The sequence below is a fragment of the Schistocerca serialis genome, chromosome 5 (genome assembly GCF_023864345.2).
Source record: "Schistocerca serialis cubense isolate TAMUIC-IGC-003099 chromosome 5, iqSchSeri2.2, whole genome shotgun sequence".
NCBI classification, from domain to species: domain Eukaryota; kingdom Metazoa; phylum Arthropoda; class Insecta; order Orthoptera; family Acrididae; genus Schistocerca; species Schistocerca serialis.
Genome location: NC_064642.1, coordinates 536459680 through 536478967, shown reverse-complemented (window position 1 = coordinate 536478967; position 19288 = coordinate 536459680). Strand labels below are relative to the sequence as shown.

The window sequence follows — 19288 nt, the reverse complement described above, 5'->3', positions numbered from 1 at the left end:
CAGAGCTGTAATCATTATAATCTGATAGGAAGTTTCACCAACAGCACACACATCACTAAAAATGGAAGATTTGTAACAGAATTAAGGGGTTGGAAAAATCAAGGTTAGCAATATTGTCATTTAAAGTGAAGCATAAAGTACAGATCTATAGCCATGGTAAAATTCGTAAATATAGTCATTTTCCTGTAGCAGCTCTCTCTTCATTGAAAATTTTATTTTTGATCAATTTTGATGGTGGTGCATGGTGTATGTTCCCATTGTAATTTGAAAGCATGCCACATGTTTCAAGCACTAGCATTCTAACACATATAATGAACAGCGTAATGAACTAAAATGATGCAGGCCCATCAGCAAGAATAATTCATTAATAATCCATCACAGTTTGAAAGAATGATATACACAGCCACAACAGTATCAGAATAGTCTCATTACTTATCTCTAAGTCATTGAGGTGTTTTGAAGGTGGTGACGTGTGTCTATTAAAATATTTATTTATTTGCGCAATAACATTTTTTTATGTAGGTACCATAGCAAATTTTAATTCTAAAGTCACATTGTTTCTTTTAGTAATCTCCTAGTCTGTAGCACAATGTTTACTGAAAACAAATAAATACATAGTTAAAGCCACATTTGTTTATTGTCATTGTTAAATTTAAATATATCTGTATTCCATTAGTTGTATCATGCAAACAATTTATGCAATGTGGAACTAAGTAACTAAATATCTTTTTTCCGCAGGTAACGGATGACCTTTCTTCACTCGTTGTTGCACAGTTGCTTTTCTTACAATCTGAAAGCAGTAAAAAGCCAATTCACATGTATATCAATAGGTGAGCATTTGAAAATATTTCTGATTGACCCATTTTATTTGTACAAATAGTTAAAATCAAATGCTGTGATTTATCTGTGGCTTAAATTCAAATGCTGTGATTTATCTGTGGCTATATACACCTCATTATTTAGTTTCTGATAGCTTATAATCCACTGCATTTTGAAAAGTCATGTTTGTTCCATGTGAATGTGAACATTTTTAATTAATTACATTTGATAATTTCATAAAAATTATAATCATGGTGAAGAGGGTTGCCACCCAACATGAAACAAAATCATAATAGATGTGTTAAGGAATCTAACCATAATAGTGTATTAGAGTTCAGTGTTCACCATTTTTTTTTCTTTCTTTCTCCCCCCCCCCCCTTTTCTTTAAAAAAATACACATGTAATGGAGAAAAATTAAAGATATCATTAATCTTGAAAACAAAAAGGGCACTACAAATCCTCATGAAATTGTGATGCATGAATGAGATTTGCAAGAGCTTAACGTTTTATGTGCAGTGTCACAGACAAAGTTGCACAGGCCATTTTTTTTCTGTGAGAAGACTGTGGTGGGTACCTCTTACGTCAGTTTGTTGCAGTTACAGTTGATTCTGAGAATTTCATTTTCCAACAAGATGGGGCACCTCTCATTTTAGCATTGATGTTCACTGCTACCTAAATGACAAACTTCTGCATTGCTGGATTGGGCATAGTAATGATGATGATGTAGCTCCATACCCTTGGCCTCCCAGGTCACATGACCTAACAAATTGTGATTTTCCTTTGGGAATACGTTAAGGACCTTGATTATGTACCCCCACTGTGAAGAGTGCTGGAACTGCTCAGAGAATGCATCAGTGCTGCTGAGATGACCATTGATATTATGTTGCTATATAAGGTACAGAACAAACTTGACTACTGTTTGGCTTGGAGAATGCCGTGTGACCAAATGGGCACTCATAGAATATTTATAGAGTGCAAAATGCAAACTTTCTGAGTTTATGGTTTTATTCTTACATTAGTCACATTTGTACATGTAACACTTTGGGAAATACATAATTCTGAAAATGAATGATAATTTATAGTAACTTTTATACTATTCTGATCTACATAATAATCCAACTACAAAGATGATGAACGTTCATAGCGTGTTCTTTGAACAAAAACCACAATTTTTGTATGTGTCATCTTAAAAGATGTAATCTCTATGTGTAAAAAGATGCAACTAGTGTGCAGATGAACTGCTTTCCAGAAACCACGCCACATTTTATGAGCATCAGCTCATCTCTACATGAGTTAGCACATTATGCAAATGTCACCGTGAGCCTGCAATTTGAGTGCTGTGTCCATTGGACCCACAAACACTACTGTTTTTATTTATATTATACAAATTGCTTAGTGTTAATTATTTCACTCAAAATATATTACCATGATTTTTACATTAGTAGCATGATATATTGCAACATTAATGTGCATTATTTCTGCTAAATAGTATGTATAATCTTCCCTAAAACACAGTCAACAAATACTTATAATTCAATTAACTGTAGAAAAGCTACTTTTGATTAGTTGTAATAATAGTTTAACTTTATATGTGGGTCCATGTCCAATCTAGTTGTGGCATACTCAGTTTAAGACTGTATAACAGTCCGTCAGATGGCTAAGAATCTTGGATGTTAGAATTAAAAGGGGTTTTGTGTATCTGCTTGACAACTACTATTACTCCATAGCTGAATTTCTGAATGTGAAGTAGTCTGCTGGTTATGACACACACACACACACACACACACACACACACACACACACACAGAGAGAGAGAGAGAGAGAGAGAGAGAGAGAGAGAGAGAGAGAGATGTGTTTTGCTGACATAGGATATTATAATTATGGAACATACTCGTTCCAAAATTGTGACCTATGAAACATGCAGTTAATGAAGTAACTGGCTCTGACCATAATAGAACCTATTCAGAAAACTCAGATGGTTAAATACTACTTAAAAAATCTTCAGAGTAATTCCACCAAATTTCTTTGTATCATTCACATGGCATCCAAATTGGCAAATGAACTGAGTGGCTCAGTGGAAGATGCATACCACAAGATGAAAACCTGTATTCCTGAATCAGCTACAGAGGTTTTAGTAGGAAAAATAAACATACTAGAAAAGAAAGTCCCGAGTGGAACAAATGGCTGAAGGGCTAGGTTGAATAGAAGCAGCTATCAAACAAAGAGAGACTAAACTCAAGACAGAGAAAAATATGAAGAAAGAAGAAGAAAAGTCAACAATAGGTGAAAAAGGCAAATAATAAATGCTAGGAAGATATTCATATGGAAGTAAATAGTTGTATTGAGAATAAAAGAATGAATAAAGCTTGGAAAATTATCAAAAGGCTTCATGCTCAGAATAAAGATACTGCAGGACTAAATCTAATTAATGTCCAGAAACAGAAAAAAGTCTTAATCTTTTGACCGAGAATAGAGCAGAATTACAGGACAAAAACACTATGATGAGCATCAAAGGTACCCCCCTCCTGTTGAAGTTTTGTGGTTATCAGTTGGGTCTTCAGTTTTCTTTAACCTCCCATCATTTATTTATCTGTGCCTCTGATAGTTGTAGGGTGTCATACGTATGATGTGGACAGTGTCTCTGCACTTTTGTTGTCTTAATGAATCCTTGACTTCAGATGTTAAGTTGGATAAGTGCTTTAGTAACTTCTCAGTTTCCACAGAGGTGTAAAAATCCGTACTGAGGCTCCTGGGCTGTATCTCATCGATGGGTGCTTGGCATTGTAGGTTCTCTTTCTGTCCCTTGGACTTCCAGGGTCCAGTAGCAGGCTAGTTGCCTTTCTTCTTCAGTCCTTGTGATGATTTGTTTCACATATTCATCCTGAATATTATGGCTGAAACAGAACAGTGTAGCCATTGTCATTTTGGCCTAATGACCATGGAGCAGAAAGAACTGTCTGAAGCCTGCAGTGTCTTGCTTCGCAGTGTTGTATGCAAATGTGACAAGGGGCAGCATTGTATTTCAATCTCTTTGTTGAGAATCAACATTCATTAACAACATGTCTGCCAATGTCTTATTAAATTCTATGAATTAAATTACCTCTGATACTAGTCTTGACTGGAAAGATTTTCCTGACTTCATCATAAGGGGTGCTCCGTGCTTCAGAATGATGTCTTCTTTAAGGAATTTTGCAATTTTCAGAGTTTCACCAACTGGAACAGCTTTGGTTGTAGCTTAGCAGTTGAGGTAGTTAATGTTGACTATTATCCTTCAATTCCATTTGCTAACCTTCCGAGCTTCCCTCCAAGGTCAATTCCAATATAGTGAAATGGCGGTGCTGGGGCAGGATTGATGTCAGATGCACTGGAAGTAATTGTGGTTATGGACTTCCATTGTTTCTATTCCTTAAAGTGGCTCACATAGTATGTAATGGATTGGCAGAGACCTTGCCAGTGATACCTGGTGTCTCATTCTGTCTAGAGTCATCACGAATCCCAGGTGAACAGATGTTGGAGCATCATTGAAATATTTCAGGATAGCTGGCCATAGATGGGCTAGGATGACGAAAAACCATTTCTGCCCCACTGAATCATAATTCCTCTTATACAATGCTCCATTTATTAATAGGAATTCTCCTTTGGTCGTTTACTCTTCCTTCAGGGCTTCTTAGGTTTTCAGCGTGCCAGGTCTTCCCTCTGGTCATCAACAATTTCCCTCTGCTCATCAACAATGTGATGTAAGCAACGATGACTGAGATTTTGTCTATGCTGCTGTCTTCCACAGAAGGATTGCTTAAAAGGCAGTCAGCATCATTGTGTTTGCATCCATTTTTGAATACCACCGTGACATTGTACTCCTCAGTGCCTATCTCCCCAGTTGGCCCAATGGATCCTTCAGGCTAATCAGCCAGCATAGAGAATGGTGATACGTCACAACAATGAATGATTTTCCAAGTAAATACACTTGTAACATATTCCTATTTGCTTGTGGAGTTGTTCATCTTGGGCTTGGTGAGAACTATGAAGGCGTAAGTCCCCACCATTTTAGCACCTTCCTGAATTTGCACTAGAACCGCACTTATACGATAACTGCAAGTGTCAATGTGAAGTTGTGTCTCAGCATTCTCATTTTAGTGGTAGGTCTGGGGTCTGGAGATCATGCTTGTGATGCCAGTGAGAAGTGTCTTCTGAGAACAACGTTATGGCTACATACTGTTAAAAACAACAGATTCAAAGGGCAGTGTTCAGTCATGGATGTTTATTATTGCAATAGATGTCCCTGTCATCTGGATGTCTGGATGTATTTCCAACTTTTGACTGTCAACACAACTGCTTTCACATCATAACATAGTCTTCTTAACTCAAAATGATAAGCATCCAACATTACAGAAAAGAAAGCTCTTGAATAGACTAGTGGCCGGACAATTTGGGCTTTGATATCAGTGAGATTTCCTGACATCTTGATGACTGTCTTCCATGGAGGGGTTTAATCTGTGGCAGCCTCACTTCCATAGTGATTATCTCACTTAGTTTTCCTGAAAAATTTGGCAGGTGGGTGAGTGGTTGTTACCTCAGTATAGTGATGGGTAATGGCTATGGCATATGTTAAGGACTGACCTCATGCAAGGTGAGGCAATGGATTCCGTCGTACAAGTCAACTATAATCATCTTCAGATGCCTGGCATGAATAGGACTGTTATGGTAGTTGATGTCTTGTGGCATAATATTCGTAGAACACTCGTCTTCTGCCTCTCTACAGAAGCGTACAATGTGTCCAGGGTGTCCGTAGCGAAAACATACCAATGTGTTGTCCTCTGTTCTCCACTTATATCTACTTCAAAATACGTACTCTGCAGGCCACCATATCATACTAGACGGAGGATATCTTGTGTCATTACTAGGCATTTCCTTTCCTGTTCCATTCACAAATAGAGAGAGAAAAATGCTATGTATATACCTCCAAACAATCCCATGATTTCTCTTGACTTTGTGGTCTGTATGTGAAATTTTCATTGGCAGCAGGAGAATCCTTCTTGAGTCAACTGCAGGTGCTGGTTCTCTAAATTGTCTTGATAGTCACAAAAAGAATGTTATCTTCCCTCCAAGGGATTCCCATTTGAGTTCACAAATGATCTCTGTAATACTTGCATGTTGATCAACCCTACTGCATTTTTATTGAACTTACTGGTAACAAATGTAGCAGCTCACCTCTGAATTGCTTCAATGTTTTACTTTACTTTAGTCTGACCTTGTGGAAATCCCAAACACTCAAGCAGTACTCAAGAATGGGTCACCCTAGTGTTCTGTATGTGACCTCCTTTACAGAATATGAACCAAACTTTTCTAAAATTCTTCCAATAAGCCAATGTCGATCATTTACTTTTCCTCCTACTCTCCTTAGAGAAAGCTTTTGACAATGTTGACTGGAATACTCTCTTTCAAATTCTAAAGGTGGCAGGGGTAAAATACAGGGAGCGAAAGGCTATTTACAATTTGTACAGAAACCAGATGGCAGTTATAAGAGGAGGGACATGAAAGGGAAGCAGTGGTTGGGAAGGGAGTAAGACAGGGTTGTAGCCTCGCCCCGATGTTGTTCAATCTGTATATTGAGCAAGCAGTAAAGGAAACAAAAGAAAAAATCGGAGTAGGTATTAAAATTCATGGAGAAGAAATAAAAACTTTGAGGTTCGCCGATGACATTGTAATTCTGTCAGAGACAGCAAAGGACTTGGAAGAGCAGTTGAATGGAATGGACAGTATCTTGAAAGGAGGATATAAGATGAACATCTACAAAAGCAAAACAAGGATAATGGAATGTAGTCTAATTAAGTCGGGTGATGCTGAGGGAATTAGATTAGGAAATGAGGCACTTAAAGTAGTAAAGGAGTTTTGCTATTTGGGGAGCAAAATAACTGATGATGGTCGAAGTAGAGAGGATATAAAATGTAGGCTGGCAATGGCAAGGAAAGCGTTTCTGAAGAAGAGAAATTTGTTAACATCCAGTGTTGATTTAAGTGTCAGGAAGTCATTTCTGAAAGTATTCGTATGGAGTGTAGCCATGTATGGAAGTGAAACATGGATGATAAATAGTTTGGACAAGAAGAGAATAGAAGCTTTTGAAATGTGGTGCTACAGAAGAATGCTGAAGATTAAATGGGTAGATCACATAACTAATGAGGAAGTATTGAATAGGATTGGGGAGAAGAGAAGTTTGTGGCACAACTTGACCAGAAGAAGGGATCGGTTGGTAGGACATGTTCTGAGGCATCAAGGGATCACCAATTTAGTATTGGAGGGCAGCGTGGAGGGTAAAAATCGTAGGGGGAGACCAAGAGATGAATACACTAAGCAGATTCAGAAGGATGTAGGTTGCAGTAGGTACTGGGAGATGAAAAAGCTTGCACAGGATAGGGTAGCATGGAGAGCTGCATCAAACCAGTCTCAGGACTGAAGACCACAACAACAACTCCTTATGTAGGTGTTCCATTTCATATCGCTTAGTGGAGGAATTGGTTGTACCTGCATTTGTCAGGTGCTAGGGTGCCATTTCATGGTTGTATGAGTCCAATTTGGCAGTGTTCATTCATCATTGTGCATTTGGCTAGTGGTGGATATTAGTGCCAAGAATCGATACATCTCTTCTTCAACTTTCTCTATTAATTCCTGATGTGTGGGATCAACATTCATGGCTGGTATCTCTTGTGTACTTGGTCCGAGATTTCAGGCTGCCGTACACTGTTATATCTCTCCAGTTACTGATGGGCATATGAGAGAGATGAGCTGATGGTGGTCATCCACAACTGCTGTAGGGACCACATTTGACAGTCGGGTGATACAGCCTTCAGCTGATTCTTTTCTGTTGCATTTCCTTGATTCCCTGGTACCACTTGGTGACTTCTTCTGTCATTGTGACATCTTGTACGAGAAGAGCTTGGTATAAATCTTCTGTTACTCCTTTCATAAAGTTAGAGATTTTGGCAGCTTGTGTCATATTTGGGTTCACAATGTGGCAAGAGCCAAAACCTTCTGTGTGTATGACTGTATTTTTTCACCATGACGTTGGGCTCTGTTCTACGGTTTCCTTCCTCTAAGTTGGTGTTGTCACAAAGCATCCTCTTCAGTTTGTCCTGGAATTTGTTCCAGCTGTTGAGCTCCTCTTCATTGTTCTCAAACCACTGCTGGGCTGTGCTGTCCAAATAAAAGTACTCACGTGCCAAATACATCTTGGCATCCTGCCACTTGTAGTTAGTGACTCAGCCAAATCCATTGAGCCAGTTTTTGGATCCTGACCAGAGTCTCTGGAAAACATTATTGGATGTCTGACGAGCAGCTGACGTACAGCTATTTAGGAATCTGTCTGTCTCCTGAATATATGGATCTTAGGAATGATGTACTGCTTGTATTCTTGTTTCTGTTGCCTAGTTGGAGCTATGGTGATGTGTGTGTTTTGAATTACCTCGCACCACCACCAAACAGTGTTACGTCAAAGCCACAATCAAGTCCAAATCTGAAGGGTCATCAGTGAAATACAGTGCTTAGTACTGAAAAGCATGTTCATTACTGACACCAGTGAACAGCTAGAAAAGAACTCAACACCCGGGTGGAGAGTGCAGTCATTTATACAAATATCAAACATTCTACATATAAAAACATAAGATATGTCAAGGACCTTACAGCAGTGATACATACAAAATAAAAATAATTGCTGGTGATCTGACTTACAGGTGCCCCACAGGATGCCAGCCAGCGGCACTAACCATTGCACCACACTGCTTCCACCAGAGCTCGCAGCAATGTAGTTTGAGCCTTATATTTTAGATTGACCAGCTCAGTGAAAGTGGGCAGTGTGTTAGCATAGGAATTCCAAATTGGCAAACAGCTTAGAGAGGGTTGTCCAATGATTCCTCCCTTTAAAAGTTTTCTTTAAGAAGTATTAAAGACAAGGGGAAGTAAATATAGCCCAGTGAAGATGTTGGTTGGTAGTGATTGACTGTACTCTCCCATTTGTTGATGACCAGGAAATAATTGCCAAAGATTCTGAGGAAGCTGTATGAAGAATATGACATGTGGTGGTTAAAAATAAACTGATTATATGATAATGGGTGGTCAAGAACAGCTTGATTTGGAGTGCTGGGAATTTTACTATTAGATGTTGTACTTTTAAATATGAAGGTGTAACTATACCTGTGACTGGAAAGAATGTAAAGTATATTAAAAATAAGATTGAGCAAGGGAAATATGTTATTTGATAATTAAACTCAATGATTTGGATTAATAAGACCACAAATAAAACTAAAAAGCTTTTATAGAAAACAATAGAAAGCATTTGTATAAATGGGTCAGAATTTTGGGAGATAAGAAAGGTGGGAAAAAGTCCACTGCTTGCCAAGGATATGGGTTGATGGGACAAAGTGTTGGAGTTTCAAGATTAGACCACATCATATACAAAGAAATCACAAAAAAAGAAAGTGAAAGGGAACATAATGGAAGCTATTAAAAGGAAGAATTTATTATGATATGGCCATTTAGAATGAATGGATGGTTGTAATTGTTAGAAGAAGGTATGGATGTTGTTCCTGGTGGGGGTGGTGGTGGGGGGGGGGGATAGGAAGTGATGTCTATTTTGTAGAAGACTGGTGTTGGATGTCAAAGAAGCTGTGGATTTCAGAAAGCTGCAAGAGTGGGACTGAGAAGACCATAAACTGTGGAGGTTGACAAACAAGAAATGGAATCAGCTTAAAAAACAAAACAAATAACACCACTTGCAGATATACATATTTATCTTCTTTAGCATTATTGATGGTGGTTTAATTAACAGGACAGATTCATAAACTAAGATAAAATTTAACAAATGAATAAACTTGTTAAAGTGAGATGAAACTTCTTAGCAGATTAAAACTGTGTGTGTTGGGTCAGGGCTTGAAACTGTTAACTTGCCTTTCATCGGCAGTGCTCTTAATGTTGCAGTAAGTGTCAAAATTGTGCATTATCTTTTGCAGAGTGAAAGATTCATTCAGGAAATAATCCCATGGCCATTTCTCTACAATTTCTTTTCTTACACAGGTACTTGTTCAGCAACATATCCAAGAGAGTTTCTGTGAAGCATGGAAAGTAGGATAGAGGTGCTGGTGGAAGTGAAGCTGTAAGGCTGGGTTTTGAATAATGCTAGAGTAGCTCAGTTGTTAATGGCATTGCCCACAAAAGACAAGGTTCTAGCTTCAGTTGTTGCTCCTGCATACAGTTCTAATCTTTCAGGAAGTTTCAAAATGACACAAACATTGCTTGAAAGTGGAAGACATCCTTGATTAAAATAATAATTCAGTAACTGAATTATCAGCACAACAAACATAGAATTGTTGTTTACAATTATTTAACTTATAACTGCATTGAACTTCAAATATTGAAATGGAAATGAGATAGCTTAGGTGGCAATTCCTATTTAATAATTTGTAACTAGCCAACATGTATAAAGCAGATGCTCAGGATTCATTGAAAAATCTTCTTAATGGGATTTTTTTTTTTATGAAAACAGTCAGTATCATCACAGTAGACAATTCTTGATGCACTAGAAATGGGACTATATGGACTTAACATTATGAACTTCTCTAAGAATGTTTTTATATCTAAGTACCCCATGGGATCACAGATTTGCAAGGAGAATTGAAAGATGGAGTAGTCTGAATCATGCTGAATATAATTACTAGGGCAAGTGACAAACTCGAGAAAATATCTGCCTGTCAACTTATGTTTAAACCATTTGTTATTCTCAGATACAACTTGCTGGTTATATTTGAGTTAAAATGCATATATATATATATATATCAAATAGAGGGAAACATTCCACGTGGGAAAAATATATCTAAAAACAAAGATGATGTGACTTACCAAACGAAAGCGCTGGCACGTCGATAGACACACAAACATTCACACAAAATTCTAGCTTTTGCAACCAATGGTTGCTTCCTCAGGAAAGAGGGAAGGAGAGGAAAAGACGAAAGGATGTGGGTTTTAAGGGAGAGGGTAAGGAGTCATTCCAATCCCAGGAGCGGAAAGACTTACCTTAGGGGGAAAAAAGGACGGGTATACACTCGCACACACACACACATCCATCCATACGACTTCCTCAAATCCTGCCCTGAAATGAGATCCATCCTTCATGAAATCCTCCCCACTCCACCAAGAGTGTCTTTCCGCCGTCCACCTAACCTTCGTAACCTGTTAGTTCATCCCTATGAAATCCCCAAAACACCTTCCGTACCCTCTGACTCCTATCCTTGTAACCGCCCCCGGTGTAAAACCAGTCCCATGCACCCTCCCACCACCACCTTCTCCAGTCCCGTAACCCGGAAGGTGTACACGATCAAAGGCAGAGCCACATGTGAAAGCACCCACGTGATTTACCAACTACCTGCCTACACTGTGATGCATTCTATGTGGGAATGACCAGCAACAAACTGTCCATTCGCATGAATGGACACAGGCAGACAGTGTTTGTTGGTAATGAGAATCACCCTGTGGCTAAACATGCCTTGGTGCACGGCCAGCACATCTTGGCACAGTGTTACACCGTCCGGGTTATCTGGATACTTCCCACCAACACCAACCTATCCGAACTCCGGAGATGGGAACTTGCTCTTCAATATATCCCCTCTTCCCGTTACCCACCAGGCCTCAATCTCCGCTAATTTCAAGTTGCCGCCACTCATATCTCACCTGTCATTCAACATCATCTTTGCCTCTGCACTTCCGCCTCGACTGACATCTCTGCCCAAACTCTTTTTCTTTAAATATGTCTGTATATGTGTGGATGGATGTGTGTGTGTGCGCGAGTGTATACCCGTCCTTTTTTCCCCTTAAGGTAAGTCTTTCCGCTCCCGGGATTGGAATGACTCCTTACCCTCTCCCTTAAAACCCACTTCCTTTCGTCTTTCCCTCTCCTTCCCTCTTTCCTGATGAGGCAACCGTTTGTTGCGAAAGCTTGAATTTTGTGTGTATGTATGTGTCTGTCTGTGTTTCTATCGACCTGCCAGCGCTTTTGTATGGTAAGTCACATCATCTTTGTTTATATATATATCCAATCTTATCAGTTATAATGTAATTGGATAGATAAATATACTCACCAAGTGGCGCCATGAGAGCACATAGATAAAAAAGGTTTTAGTTACGCAATATTTCAGACCCAGTGGCTTCTCCTTCCAGCAGAAGGGGCTGTGGGGTAGGAAGAGGGGTGAAGGGAAAGAAACTGCAGAGCTTTAGGAAATGGGATAATGTGTGTGTGTGTGTGTGTGTGTGTGTGTGTGTGTGTGTGTGTGTGTGTGTGTGTCCACTTTTCCAAGAAAAAAATTCAATAGCACAGGGTGCAAAATTGTATATCTTATAATGAGAACCAAATTGATTCGGCCACCTTCTTCGTGTTGTTTGCATCTGTTAAAAAAAAAACTCACCTCTAAAACGTATGTAGGTACTGACATGCACGTGAGAACAGTTAAGTACAATTGCATCAATGGAGAACCACCTCCAGGTGAAGCCTTAAAGTGCAAAACTACTATAGTGTGAACTGATGTCACAAGTTGGCTAAGTAGTATCACCTTGCACCTGGAAATATAATGATTGGCAGTGTTCCTTATCAACAGGGTTCTCCATATCCTTTTGGTGGGAAAGTGGGAAGAGAAACAAGAACAACCACAAACGAGCTACACATTAACTGTTAAACAAAAAGCATCTGTACAATGTTGATAACAGTGCAGTGATTGTTGACACCTTCTTAAAAGAGCCATCAAGTATGACAACCTTGCAGTAACTGCAGTCTCCCCAACTTGAAAGGAGAGAAAACTTCAGTGCTGTAATAGGCTCACGTAGTCCACTTGAGCCTTGGAGGATTTAAGGTATATGTCAAGGGATATAACATATTTGCACAGTGTCGACTTTTCTGTATTTGTGAAATCTAATCAGTTGTAAATCTGTTGGGACTTCTGTGCTGAGCACTATTTCTTTTATCCAAAGGATGAAACTCGTTCCTGTTGAGTCAAGGGTGGTGTAATGTCTTTGTACACAATGTATTTCACTCATTCTCTGTGAGAACCATGTGAAATGATGCAGTGATCAGCATGCTGGAATTGTGTTCAGAGGAAGTGGGCTAAGATCACCCATCTTACCAACCAGATTTAGATTTTTTGTTGTTTTCCAAAATCATTTAAGCTGACTGGTCTGATGATTCTGCAGTTTTTTCTTTCTTTTTCCCCATCTGTGCCCGTCAGCCAATTGGCAGAAAGCTTCTACAGCTATATATGCCTCTTTCATTATTTCAGTGTGCTGTATCACGTGACACACAATGAGACTATTGTCTGTAGGATACACGTACCTTATTAATAAATGTCTTCAGGCTTCTTTCTTGATATGATACTTTAATAAAAAGTTGAATTGATGAAAATTTTCTTAATGCAGTGTATTTTGAATGTGGCGCATTTCACACACTGTTATGTGTGAATTTTCTTTGCCTTAACCTCTTCTTTTTGCCTTTTGTACTTGCCGATGTTATTCTGAAGGTATTGAATGAAGACCTGAACTTTGATTACCATTTCCCAATCTGGATTTTTGAACTAGATAAAGCAGTCGTTGTAAGAAAGATACCAAGGTGGATTCTGAGGAAGGCCACTGGATATTTGGCTGCAAGGTGGTTAAATTTAAATTCGTAGACACTATCCAGAGCATAGTGGACCATGTTTATAGCAAAATTCATCACACCTCTGAAGTATCCATCCTGCAGTCCTCGTGCAAATATAGCAAGCTGTGTTTCTCCTAGTCAGGTGAACATCACAGCCCTGCAATCAATAACAGGCAACAGAATAGTAAAGGTGCAGTCCAGCTGTGAAAAAATTTGCCACATTTCAAGTTGCAAAGGCCAACTCAAGAGAGAGTGTACACTTAAAGAAAGCAGAAGTAATCTATGGCAGTAATCACTTAGCTTTGTAAATAAGTCAACCAGTTCCACACAAGATGTGAAACTATACATTAGACATTTGGTTGAGGCACTGTATCACACATTCCTGCAGTACTGAAGGAAAAAAAGAGAAATCCACAACATGACTGATGTACCTACCTTCAGCAACTCCATTGTAATGTTTGTCCTAACTAGGCTGTGAGTAATATATTGCTCAGTGAGCCAAGATTCTTTTTCCAGGGGTTACCAGTACATGTGTTTGCGACACATTGATTATATTTTAACTCATTTTAAGAGCTGTGTTTTAGCCTTGGGCAAGAGCGCTGCTTTCACTGTCTACTTACCCTGTTCTCTAATTTTGCTTATGCTACATAAATATGGCGAAAGTTTTGGAATTTGTGCAATATGTATTATTTGCTATTTTAAGCTTCATACATTTATTTGAGAACTCTCTTTTAGAGTTTTATGCACTGTTATTTTTCTGAAGTTACCACTGAAAATTTGAACTAGAATCAGGACTCAATTCGAGATTATTTCCTGGCCTGATCAAACTTGTCAGTGCAGCTTTGTTTCATCCCTGCAGGGATTCTACTCCATCAGCAGAAAATGGTAACTGCAAATAAACAGAGACCAGATGATATTTTGCAACAAACTCTCTCTCTCTCTCTCTCTCTCTCTCTCTCTCCCCCCCCCCCCCCCTTTCCTCTCTCTCTCTCTCTCTCTCTCTCTCTCTCTCTCTCTCTCTCACACACACACACACACACACACACACACACACACACACACCACTATTACTGTGGAGACTCTTATGTTTAATCAATCATGATATTATCTGTAAGTTTGGGGGCTCAAAGACAGAGAGTACGTACAAGGACAGACACTACCTTCTTGCAGAGCACACTCAAAAACACACTGGTTGTGACCCAGGTACTTGTTTCACTTGACATGCCGTATGGATTCTCCCTCCTACTGTCAGTTCATAAGACCTTGGCCACCCGTTTTACCTCATTTTTTTAGTATTTTTATATTGTTGTAGGGTGTTCTTTTCCATGTCTGTGGCTGATACAGATCCTGAGCCAGATGTGGTTGCTTATCCCATTTCAGAGGAAGCCTCTCAGCCAGCAATATCTGGGCATTCACAGGGGGTGGTATTACTGGTAGTTGGGAGCTCCAGTGCTAGGTGCATGACTGGGTCCCTATGGGATATGGCTGCCAAGGAGAGGAAGTAGTCCAGATGCACTCTGTGTGCATATTGGATGGGGGGAGTCATCCCAGATGAATGGTTTGGGTGCCAAGAGAGCACAGGGAGCAATCAACTGTAGGTAGTGGTTCTTATTGGTACAGATGATGTGTGTTGCTGTTGATCAGACGAGTATCTTTGGTTTCTAGCAGTTATCGAAGTGGTAAAGACAGACAATCTTCCTTGCAAGATGAAGGCAGAGCTCATCATCTGTAGCATCATCAATAGGATCAATTGTAGACCTATATTACAGAGCCAAGTGGTGGTCTGAATCAGGGGTCCGGCTGCTTCTGTGACTGTGTAGTCTGTAGATTCCTTGACGTGGGTCATTGGATAGGGTTTCAGGTTCCACATAATAGGTCAAAGTTCTGTTACACACAGGAGATGGCTGCATGTGTAAGGGGGCCTGTGTTGAGTGGATTGGGCAGGTTTTTTTATTTTTTATTTTAAGAGGATTTCGAGAAAGTACATAAAGGGCTTCAGTCTCAAAGGGTTCAAGTCATAGACTGGACAAGGGTAGACCTAGGAGCCATCGTTATATATTTGCAAATTGTCATTGCTGGTCAGGGGGAGAATCAGAGCTCAAGCTCGGATCATTACAGGTACAGAAAGCTGGCCAAAGCTTGAGAGGAGTGTAATCAAAAATTTTACAAAGAATCTAACAGTGTTTGGGAATGATAGGTTAACCCGTAACTCATGAGTCGACTTCTCTGTTATGTATCCTATGAGGTGTGGTCTCTGGGAACCCCCTGTTGAAATCATGATTTAAAGAGTAAATTGTTGGAAATTTTTAATTTAAGTTACATAACATATATTTTACTATTACATAAATTCTTGTTGATTTTATTGCAGTACATAAAGACTGCAGTAAATTACTTTTTATGACACAAAATCACACACTTTTGTGCATTTTACTTAAAATGGTAGTCATAAAGGAAGTGTTATAGAACTGAATGTAGGTTTCTGAAATATTATAGCTTCTATCTAACAAGGGAATTTTCACATAAGACTATCAGAGTTTAAACCTGCACATAAGAATTGCAATCGATAGGTACAAAAAGAAAGTCTGCAGAATAGACATATAAATACTGGAATAAACATTTTTCTTCATTACCAATTGGAATACTTTTGATCTTAAATAACACTTTAAGTATATTATTGAAACACTGAAGAAATGTGTGTTTTGAAAATGTTGCTGTATATTGAAGGAATTCTGGAGGTAAAATAGTCCCCCATTCGGGTCTCCGGGTGGGGACTACTCAAGAGGATGTCGTTATCTGGAGAAAGAAAACTGGTGTTCTATGGATCGGAGCGTGGCATGTCAGGTCCATTAATCGGGCAGGTAGGATAGAAAATTTAAAAAGGGAAATGGATAGGTTAAAGTTAGATATAGTGGAAATTAGTGAAGTTTGGTAGCGGGAGGAACAAGACTTCTGGTCAGGTGAATACAGGATTATAAATACAAAATCAAATAGAGAAAATGCTGGAATAGGTTTAATAATGAATTAAAAAATAGGAGTGCGGGTAAGCTACTGCAAACAGCATAGTGAACGCATTATTGTGGCTAAGATAGAGACGAAGCCTACACCTACTACAGTAGTACAAGTTTAAATGCCAACTAGCTCTGCAGATGACAAAGAGATTGATGAAATGTATGATGACATAAAAGAAATTATTCAGATAGTGAAGGGAGACGAAAATTTAATAGTCACGGGTGACTGGAATTTGACAGTAGGAAAAGGAAGAGAAGGAAACGTAGTAGGTGAATATGGATTGGGAGTAAGGAATGAAAGAGGAAGCTGCCTGGTAGAATTTTGCACAGAGCATAACTTAATCATAGCTAACACTTGGTTCAAGAATCATAAACGAAGGTTGTATACATGGAAGAACCCTGGAGATACTAGAAGGTATCAGATTATATAATGCTAAGACAGAGATTTAGGAACCAGTTTTTAAATTGTAAGACATTTCCAGCGGCAGATATGGACTCTAACCACAATCTACTGGTTATGAACTGTAGATTAAAACTGAAGAAACTGCAAAAAGGTGGGAATTTAAGGAGATGGGGCCTGGATAAACTGACTAAACCAGAGGTTGGGAGAGCCAGTCCTGACAAAACTCTACCATCTGGTGAGCAATATGTATGAGACAGGCGAAATACCCTCAGACTTCAAGAAGGGTATAATAATTCAAATCCCAAAGAAAGCAGGTGTTGACAGGTGTGAAAATTACCAAACTATCAGTCTAATAAGTCACAGCTGTACAATACTAATGCGAATTCTTTACAGACGAATGGAAAAACTGGTAGAAGCTGACCTTGGGGAAGATTAGTTTGGATTACGTAAAAATATTGGAGCACGTGAGGCAATACTGACCCTACGACTTATCTTAGAAGAAAGATTAAGGAAAGGCAAACCTACGTTTTTAGCATTTGTAGACTTAGAGAAAGCTTTTGACAATGTTGACTGGAATACTCTCTTTCAAATTCTGAAGGTTGCAGGGGTAAAATACAGGGAGCGAAAGGCTATTTACAATTTGTACAGAAACCAGATGGCAGTTATAAGAGTCGAGGGACATGAAAGGGAAGCAGTGATTGGGAAGGGAGTGAGACAGGGTTATAGCCTATCCCCGATGTTATTCAATCTATATATTGAGCAAGCAGTAAAGGAAACAAAAGAAAAATTCGGAATAGGTATTAAAATACATGGAGAAGGACCTGGAAAAGCAGCTGAACTGAATGGACAGTGTCTTGAAGGGAGGATATAAGATGAACATCAACAAAAGCAAAACGAGGATAATGGAATGTAGTCGAATTAATTTGGGTGATGCTGAGGGTATTAGATTAGGGAATGAGACACTTAAAGTAGTAAATGAGTTTTGCTATTTGTGGAGCAAAATAACTGATGATGGTCAAAGTAGAGAGGATATAAAATGTAGACTGGCAATGGCAAGGAAAGCGTTTCTAAAGAAGAGAAATTTGTTAACATCGAGTATAGATGTAAGTGTCAGGAAGTCGTTTCTGAAAGTGTTTGTATGGATTGTAGTCATGTATGGAAGTGAAACATGGACTATAAATAGTTTGAACAAGAAGAGAATAGAAGCTTTCGAAATGTGGTGCTACAGAAGAATGCTGAAGGTTAGATGGGTAGATCACGTAACTAATGAGGAGGTATTGACTAGAATTGGGGAGAAGAGAAATTTGTGACACAAATTGACTAGAAGAAGGGATCGGTTGGTAGGACATGTTCTGAGGCATCAAGGGATCACCAATTTAGTATTGGAGGGCAGTGTGGAGGGTAAAAATCGTAGAGATGAATACACTAAGCAGATTCAGAAGGATGTACGTTGCAGTAGGCACTGGGAGATGAAGAAGCTTGCACAGGATAGAGTAGCATGGAGAGCTGCATCAAACTGAAGACAACAACAACAACAACAACAACAACAACTGAATAAATTGTTCTGCAGCTGAAGTTCTGAAACAAATTTTACACACACTTTTTTGGAGCACTCAAGACAAATAGAAATCTCGCACATTTTGCACAGGAACACAGTTTTTTTTTTTCTTTTCTTTGGATCATAAAGCTTACAAGTCTTCTTCTTCTTCTTCTTCTTCTTCTTGTAAAAATGGTCGTCTGCTGCATCCACTGATACAGTTTCTGTACTAACTCCCAGAACTCTCCCAATACAAGCCCTCAGTTCACAGGAAAGGTGTATGTTTTCAATTCTTCTTTCCATGTGAGGAGTAACAAGCTGCTCTGCAAGTTTCTTCATAAAGTTCAGCTTGTTTACAAGTTCATTATCTTAGTAGCTGTTGTACAATACATATGCATTGACACAATTAATGTCTATGCTTCTGTAAAATATTGCCATGGGCCATTGATGAGTTCACCTTCTTGAACTGTAGATGGAACACTTTTCTCAAGGCTGTCTACAATGCCTTTAGTTTCATTCTAAAACTGAGTAATTTCTATGTTTTTCCTCATTTGTGTCTGGCGCATGGTGCATACTGGAGAGCAGGAGAAAACTCTGTTTTTCCTTGGAACATGTGAAAGTAGTGTCATGTTTTTTGTGAACCCATATTGTCTGGAGTGTACTTGTAAGTCTTCTGTTGTGTTGAAATTCTGTTGGCATTTCTCTTTTGGTTTTCCTCAATGTAGCAACTCGTGTCAACCCATTTTTTCCATCACTTTGGAAAGTTCCTGATTGGTGTAAGAAGTTGGATGCTTGCTTGGGTGGGGAGTGAATAGTTTTTATCCTCTGCTGCGAGAGTCATTACATGAGACTTATTG

The 19288-nt window shown here is 39.0% G+C and overlaps 1 protein-coding gene across 2 annotated transcripts in view; it reads left to right on the top strand.

The window, feature by feature from the left end:
- The window catches only part of LOC126481607 (ATP-dependent Clp protease proteolytic subunit, mitochondrial), a 49780-nt gene that overhangs the window by 13353 nt on the left and 17139 nt on the right, over positions 1-19288 (top strand). For both annotated transcript variants that reach the window (XM_050105479.1, XM_050105480.1), the window contains exon 3: positions 739-830. In XM_050105479.1, coding sequence (XP_049961436.1) covers positions 739-830 — 92 coding nt within the window. The remainder of the gene's footprint in view (positions 1-738; positions 831-19288) is intronic.